The sequence below is a fragment of the Cornus florida genome, unplaced genomic scaffold, assembly GCF_030987335.1.
Source record: "Cornus florida cultivar Cherokee Brave unplaced genomic scaffold, ASM3098733v1 CherokeeBrave_3.0.0_Hap2_Chr02, whole genome shotgun sequence".
NCBI lineage: Eukaryota > Viridiplantae > Streptophyta > Magnoliopsida > Cornales > Cornaceae > Cornus > Cornus florida.
In genome coordinates this window covers 34,244,972-34,253,765 of record NW_026775572.1, presented here as the reverse complement: position 1 = coordinate 34,253,765, position 8,794 = coordinate 34,244,972, and the positions used below count along the sequence as shown (strand labels likewise).

The 8,794-nt window shown below is 31.6% G+C and overlaps 1 protein-coding gene across 6 annotated transcripts; it reads right to left on the bottom strand.

The window, feature by feature from the left end:
* Positions 1 to 2,981: 2,981 nt before the first annotated feature.
* LOC132294630 (tubulin beta-8 chain-like) lies at positions 2,982 to 8,428 on the bottom strand. 6 transcript variants are annotated; one of them, XM_059792548.1, is made up of 3 exons: positions 7,924 to 8,428; positions 6,945 to 7,005; positions 2,982 to 3,247 (listed from the first exon to the last, which is right to left on the bottom strand). In XM_059792548.1, exons 1-3 carry the CDS (start codon positions 8,309 to 8,311, stop codon positions 3,244 to 3,246), a joined length of 453 nt encoding a protein of 150 aa, XP_059648531.1. In that variant the 5' UTR covers positions 8,312 to 8,428; the 3' UTR covers positions 2,982 to 3,243. The 6 variants fall into 6 exon arrangements, with proteins under 6 accessions (XP_059648531.1, XP_059648526.1, XP_059648530.1 ...); XM_059792547.1 differs by lacking the exon at positions 2,982 to 3,247 and adding an exon at positions 3,254 to 3,682; XM_059792545.1 differs by lacking the exon at positions 2,982 to 3,247 and adding an exon at positions 3,254 to 3,672.
* Between the last annotated feature and the right edge of the window lie 366 nt (positions 8,429 to 8,794).

Here is an 8,794-nt window from a genome sequence, read left to right as displayed (position 1 = left end):
CGCTTATAATTATAATTTTTCTAAGGCATGCAACCATACTGTGGTGAAAAATCTATTTGCTTACATGTATAATAAAATTGTTTTTTAATTTGTTTTGATTCTTTACATTATCTACATTCTGCTTTTAACATGTTATAAACATGGTTACTCTATCTCTTATAGTTAACCTATCTCTTCTGAAATTTTCTAGCCATTTTTTCCATATCTTAGTTCCTACACTTCTTGGTAATTTTTTAAAATACCAATCGATTATTGTTATATCTCCTGTTTTGCCTGTGGCTGCGTAATACTCAAAAAAACTTATTAATGTAATCTCTTATATATCTAAAATCACAAATATATAGTCATTCTAAATTACATAAAGTTTCGGTTTGCTTTATTTGGGTTCCGTCTAATAGTCTATCTTCTCCTATTAGTACCTTTTTTATTAAACTAATAAAACCTTAAACTGTAAAATTATCTCGTAAGAGGGCGTAATCGTTAACGTAATTTACTTTATAGGATTGCCACTAGTTATGGATTGTTCCCCTTAATAGGGTTTCACACTAAGTTATGGCTTGTGTTTTATTATCAAAGTTGGTTAGAATAGCTTGCCTAATACAGTCTTGTTCCCAATCGTCGATTACTTTTGCCGAATCTTAGGGATCGTGTCGTGATATGTCTAGTATTGATCCTATTTGTTGTGCTGGTATATTATCGTAACGTCTACGATTTTGTGTCCATGTGTGCATGTCTGGTATATTTCTATTTTCTACATAGATTTCTTGTATTTGATTTAACCGTTGTCCAGTGGTATAATCATCGTTTATGGTATTAGTATTACCTGTGGCGTTAGGCATTTATTGGTCGACTGACCCTGTAGGTTGGTCTTGAGAAGTTGATGTTTCTACTATATCTTTTCCTTCTCTATGTTCTACTACATTTAATTCTTCTTTTAAGGTGTTTAATTCATTCTTTGTGTAAAATGATTCAAATCCTACTGTAAAAATATTTCTTTTAATGTTCTCATTCTTTCCCTGTCCTAGGTTAAATGCTTTCTAGGAGTTGATCTTAGGTTCTGGATATTTAGCGTTCAGATCATCTATTTCTAAATTATCGAAATCATACATGATTTTATCTAAAATTTCATCTTCTAATCTATCATAGAAAACATTAATTTCTTCGAAAGATTCTATCTCTATTAGAGTAGTCATAAAATCTTATTCGTTATTATTATCTATTAAATTATCTTGTCGTTTATAATTACTGTCTATTAAATTATCTTGTCGATTATAATTACTGAAACGTATACTTGCTTGACCGGTATGTTTTATATATATTTTATTATTTTTTAGAATCTTTTGGATTGTTTTATCAAGATTTGGTAATTCTAGGTTTCACTAATTATTTTCCTAACTTCAATTATTTGAACATATTTACTACAAAATAGTTTAACGATTTCGTCAAATTGAGCTTTAAACTTTAGGTTATATTGATTAACAGTTTTTCCCATAAATAAAGTATTAATGAATAAGTTTTCATATTGGCCTGCCATATTATATCCTTTTTAGATATTGTTATCTTGATATGTTTACTAAATTCTTTAGTAGTCATTGTGTAATTAGGAATACATCCTACAATGGCTACGTTAACTGCTAAATCTACTTCTACACTAGCTATTTATGCTTATTGATGGTTAATCCATCTATCATCATAAATATAAACAAGTGTTTTAGTTCCTACCTCTGATCTATTTAATCCTACTATGCCTATCATTATAACACCTAAATGCACAATGTTTAACTTAGTTTTTTCTAATTCATGATAAGGTTCTGGAGTTATGAGATCTAATATTACTTGATTATTAATTACACTAATGCTCATAAATTATTACAATAACCTTTAGATATCTTCTTTTAACGATTTTAAATAGTCTATAATTGTTTTTTCATTTTCCGCTATATCTTTTATATCAATATTTATATCTTTAATGACGAAAATTATTATTTTATTATCTAAATTTCTTGAGACTAGACTTTTGTTCAACTATTGTTTTGATATAATTTAAGTTTTCTCCGATTCGTTTTATCGAGTTGTCTAGGTTATTAAACTCTATTCTGTTCATAAACCTAACTAAAATATTTATCGTCTAACTTCTAGAATATTCTGTAAAAGAATAATTTTAGGGAAAATTACATATAAATGGAGTCAAAGTTTCATATTTACTTAGAGACTGAGTCAAAGTTCCATATTTCTCTAAAATGGATTGCTGAGGTGGCACATGATTTTTTACTGTTTAAAAAATTGTGGTGCCTAAAATGCCCTTCCCTAATAAAAAAGTAGTACCTTCAGTTCAAAAAAGTAGTACCTTCGGAGAAAAAGTAGTACCTTCGCGAGTGTTTAAAAAACATGGTACCTGGACGCCAAAAAGTAGTACCTTCAGTTCAAAAAAGTAGTACCTTCGAAGAAAAAGTAGTACCTTCGCGGAAGGGTATTTTAGGCATCACAATTTCTAAACATTAAAAAACCATGTGCCACCTCAGCAATCCATTTTAGAGAAATATGAAACTTTGACTCAGCCTCTAAGTAAATATGAAACTTTAACTCCATTTATATGTAATTTTCCCATAATTTTATATCTAAGTTCTTCTATTCTTCGTTGAAGGCTATGTGTTGTGTTTCCGAATTCTAGTGAAGTTTAACAGTTCCTAAATACTATTTAAAAATACTTTAGAATTCCTAAAAGTTCTTCTTTGGATAAATTGTGCATAAAAAAAACTTTAAGGGTGAAAACATAATTTTAACTTATAATAGGGGTTCAAATAGAAAGCCTTCACTTTTGTTTCATGATATAATAAATACACATATACAAACTATATATGTTCATAGGTTGATAATATACTTTTGCCACCACCACTTACATGATAAAGTCCCCACTACCACTTACATGTTAAAGTCCCTTGTGATTAACTACCAACTAATCCAAATCCAGGCACCAAATCTAGGCACTAAGAACTTTTATATTATTTTCAAAATCCATTAAAATTTATATCAAACAAAAAATAAAACAAACTATAAGAAAAAAATTTATACTATATTTAAATCAATTTACAAAAATAATATCTTCAAACACCCGGTACACGAATAGTGTCTTCTAACACCGCAGAAGGATTATGGCAAACGCTGATGACGATCCGACTACCTCTTTTTGGGATTTCAACATCAACACTATCCCCAACCATGCACATATCAGTCCATACATTTTTACCTACACGTCCAAAACCATATGATAATGTAAAATTTTCTCCTCATCGTACTGCTAATGATAGTACCCAACTTTTAAACTTAGAAATAAAATATGCACCCGATATAGAAGTCAAATTATATACAATATTTCTATTACCATTTTCAATTCTTATAATTATATTATCTTTTAAATTTTGCATTATGAATTTCGATCTGAAGATGATTAATTAAGTCACTGTTTTCCATCCTAGCATCTTCAAAACGATGTTCCGCAACTTCAAATGTGATTCTTAGTTGCAGAACTTCTTCCTCATTTCCTCATCACAGATGAGTTGTACAACGCCTCTTGCTCAGCCTTAAGTCTTTTAACCTTGATTCTTGCTTCCGCGAGGTCATCTCTAAGACAGGCAAGCTCATAGTCACGAGTAACATATGTTCCCAATTCCACTATGAAATCCTCCATTTCAGTCAAAAGTCACATAAGAAAACCATTAAAAAAGTGCAAATCATCCCATTTCATATACTAAAATCCCAATAAAACTTCAAAAATCAACAAATGAATTAATAAGCAATAAAAGGATGTAGAAAGACATAAAGACAATGTAAAGAAATATATATTCACGGAGAAAAAAGAAATCTACATACACCATCAATATGCACAAAAGAAAAAAAAATAAGGGATGTAGAAAGACATAGAAACAATGTAAAGAAATATATATTCACGGAGAAGAAAAAAATCCACACACAAAAAACAGATAAAATGAAGTAAATAAAACTACAAAAATAAACGTGTGAGCATAGAAAAATTATGTATGACCAACATGTATATATAAAGAGAAAATTAGATAAAGAACATTAGAGGAACATAATACAAGTAGGGATGTAGGAAGACATTGAAACAATGTAAAGAAATAGATATTCACAGAGGAGAAATCCACATAATGTGCACAAAAAGACATAAAATGGAGTAGATAAAATTAACAAAAACGAACCAAGTCACCGACCGTGTGTGTTTGCGTATGTGAATAGAGAGAAGATACCTAAAATACAAGGAAAGGTGTGGTAAAAAAATATTGAAAAAATGTATAGAAATATGTATATTTACAGAGAAAAAATCTACACACAGCCAATCAATATACATTTGTACATAATGGTTCATTTCATTTTCTCTTGTTTGTGCTATGTTTCATTTTCTCTTGTTTGTGCTATATATATTCATCGGTAAATGTATATTGACTGGCTGTGTATATTTATTCTCTGTAAACGTACATATCTCTATACACATATGTATATACGCGTGTACACATGTATATATGCATATATATACATAATCGGTTTGTTTATGTGCTTCTTCTTCTCCATTTTCTCTTGTTTGTGTTATATATATTCTTCGGTAAATGTATATTGACTGGTTGTGTATAGATTTTTCTCTGTAAATGTACATATCTCTATCCATTTTTCCAATGTCTTTCTACCACACCTCTCCTTATATTTTAGGCATTATCTCTATACACATATGTATATATGTGTATACATACATAATCAGTTCGTTTTTGTGCTTCTTCTTCTCCATTTTCTCTTGGTGGTGCTATATATATTCTTCAGTAAATGTATATTGACTGACTGTGTGTACATTTCTTCTCTGTAAATGTACATATCTCTATATATTTTTTCAATGTCTTTCTACCACACCTCTCCTTGTATTTTAGGTGTTTTCTCTCTATTCACACACACAAACACACACGGTCGGTGATTCTGTTCATTTCGGTTCGTTTTTGTTAATTTTATTTACTCCATTTTATATCTTTGTGTGCATATTGTGTGGATTTCTCCTCTGTGGATATCTATTTCTTTACATTGTTTCAATGTCTTCCTACATCCCTACTTGTATTATGTTCCTCTAATGTCTTTTTCCTAATTCTCTCTATATATACATGTTGACCATACATAATTTCTCCATGTTCACACACGTTCATTTTTGTAGTTTTATCTACTCCATTTTCTCTGTTTTGTGTGTGTGAATTTCTTTCTTCTCCGTGAATATATATTTCTTTACATTATTTCTATGTCGTTCTACATCCCTTATTTCTTAGTTAGAGTTAATTTTTCTTGTAAATCTATTTTTTGTCAAAGTAAGATCTATCTTTTGCTTCCCTCCAAGTTCCCAACACCTTCAATAGATAGGGCTAGGAATTGGCTTCTTTTTTTTTTTAATCCCTTTCTCTAGTTGGTGGAAAATATGAAAAAAAAAAAAAAAAAAAAAAAAAGATTAAAAGTCTGTGAATATTGCAAAATTTGATTGGTGCAGTTTTGTGTCCAACTTCTATTGGTTTGTCTTATTGTTTTACGTATTGAATAGAAGTCGAGTGTTTAATTGATGTAAATAGACTATGATTTTAGATTGAGGTTGAGTATGGAGAGTCGTGGGGAAAGAGAGAGAAAGGGGGGAAGGGAGAGAAGCGTGTCCGGTTAAAAGAGGGATTCTAAAAATTTTTAATTGGTAAAGAAAAAAAATTTGGGTTTGAGTTTAAGGGATTCTAAAAATTTTAAATAGGGAAAGAAAAAGAATTGAATTTGGATTTAACTTGTAACAAGTTGGATAATAATCATTGTGAAAAAAAAAAAAAAATTAAAATTAAAATTTGAACATGTGTATAAATTGTATTGGCCCACATCAATTGGGAGGATAAAATGGGAGGACCCAAGTATTGTTGTCCTTATTTATGTAGTTGAATTATTATAGTTTTACCCTCCCGTCACACACTCTATATACATGAAGATCCACACTGCCACAATTTATAAAATCTTTATCTTGAACTAACAATTCTCAAGATTTTGATTAGGCACATGGATCATATGGATGTTGTAATAGTGGAATGCTCATCAACCTCTCTCTATCTACATTGAAAGATGAATGAGATTTTGGGAGGAATGAGATTTTGGATAGAATTGCGTAATATTTTTGCCGATCAAGGAAGGGATTTGGTGGTCTCTGCACCCTGCTTCATTACTTATTTGAATCATTTGTAGCTGTTGTATGTTCTTAATTTTCTTCCAACTCAATTTAATTTATCCCCAGTTCTTGTTCTGATATCAGGCCACACTGCAACAAGGAGACTCCTCCGATTTTACGTGCAATGAAAGGTCCAACACCTTGGCGAAAAGGCGTCCCAAAAAATTCTTCTAAGGTGATTTTCCTCAACAACAAATACATACATGAATAACTACCAAAGCCTAATGGTATCTCCTCTTCTTTCAAAGTGAAAGGTAGATATCTCCTCAACAGTGAGGGATAATTTCACTAAAACAAGAATGACCCAAAGAATGTTTATTGCAGAAGTATTGGATTTTGATTTCAGACAAGTCTAAAAGACATGAAGCAATAACTTCAAATCCCCTTCCAAATTTTGATACTAAACATCAAAGAGAAGATATAATTCCAACAATCAGTTTCATCTAATATGTGAAACTTCAAACCCAAAGTCTGGAAAAAAAAAAAAATTCTTTCAAAAAAAATAAAAATAAAAAAACTTAATATTGCACCGTGCAAGAAAAGCAATTCATAAACTAACAAATGAGATTCTTATCTATTCAAATTTAAAGTATAAATAAAGCCATATACCAACAAAATGAGATAATTATTTCTAATAGATGAAAATTTCAATTGATAAACAATATAGCACTAGTAAAACAAGTAAAATAAATTTAAAGAATTTTACCTTCTTTTTCCGATTCCACTCATTTCACTTCGTGTTTTTGTTTCTTTTTCAAAAGTAAACCCTGCATCATTCAAATTAAGACGCAACATATTAGGAAACTTTATGTTGACACTATTGATATATTATATAGGTTTGAAGACATAACAAAAACAAGGCACATAACATAGTACACAGATTTCAGATTGTAACAGATGCAGATGAAAATTTTAATTTTGAAGATGCAGATAATACAAGATTCATACTTTCATAAATCTCAATAGGAGAGAAACTTTTGCTTGTGGGAAAGATTTTGACGAGAAGCATCAAAGAGTTTTGTTGATCTCTGTCTTAAAAAGACTTCTTTATATATTAAGAACCATCTGCTCTCTGCACCTCCCATATCTCAGTTTGTATTTATACAAATTTATATATATATATATATATATATATATATATGAATCAGACGTGAGTTTTATTTATACACATGTTCCGATTCTCTCCAATTTCGGACCATTTTCTTTGTTGAGGAAAAAAGATGATGAAACAGATTTCTCAAACCCAAATTTAATGTCTAGAGATTAAGAGATGGACGATATAGATGAAGTACTGTGGAGAGAGAAAAAGGCTGAGATTTACAGGGGAGACACAGACGGCTGAGATTTTTTCAGAGGAAAAAAACTGATATTTCATGGTCCTTTTCTGAAAACCCACGTGCCCTCTGCACTTCCATTTATCTTTTACCCAGAAAAGCTGCTCGGATCTCTTACAATCCTACCGCACATTAATGATATATATATATATATACTACTCCGTATATTTTGATGATTTAACCATACTCATAGTCAGATCATCATATCTACACTACACATACTGAATAAATTGCTTTAATACTGGAAAAAAAAAATCACTAAAAATTGAACCAACCCATTCAGACAGACCAAAAAAATAACAACTACAGTAGCTTTCTAAAAGCACAAAAAAAAGAATATAATTATATCACCTTGAAGGCAGTCACAATTCTCTGCCTCTTTCCGAACCACATCAAGAACAGAATCGATGAGCTCAGCCCCTTCAGTATAGTGACCTTTGGCCCAATTATTGGCGGCACCGGACAGCCCGAACACGAAGTTGTCGGGTCGGAAGATCTGGCCGTAGGGCCCGGATCGGACGCTTTCCATGGTGCCTGGTTCGAGGTCCATAAGGACGGCGCGTGGGACGAACCGGCCACAGCTGACTTCGTTGTAGTACACATTGACCCGCTCCAGTTGCAGATCCGTGTCACCTTGGTATCGACCCGTCGAATCTATGCCGGCGCAAACCACCTCCCAGAACTTTGCCCCGATCTGGTTGCCACATTGGCCACCCTGAATGTGCAGAATCTCACGCATTTTCTAGAGAGAGAAAGTAGAACGAAGCTGGAGAAGGCGGTGGGGTTTAGAGAGACTCAGGGCTGCTCTATGAAAACCTGGTAAGGTGATGGGTTGTAGTCTGACGTTTCATTTGCTAGGTTGTCGAGTAGGAATAAAGGTTGACACATGTCATTATAAGGACATAGCATAGAGATTGCAAAGAGCTAAGGTTAGCATTTAGTAAGGTGACACGATTTTTTAAAGATAAAAGTTTTCAAATTTGATTTGTACATTATTATTTTTTAAAAATAAGTTAATGTATTTTAGCGATTTATATATTATACGAGCTTTGTGTTCACGTACACAAACGAAGCTAAAATGAGTTTATGTTCACGAACCGAGCTTAATACTATTTGGGCTCGACTCGTTTATTAATAAACGAGTTTAGAATTTGAACTTAAGCTCAACTCGTTTCCTTAACGAAAGAGATCGAACTGAATTCGAACTGTTCGCGAATAGCTC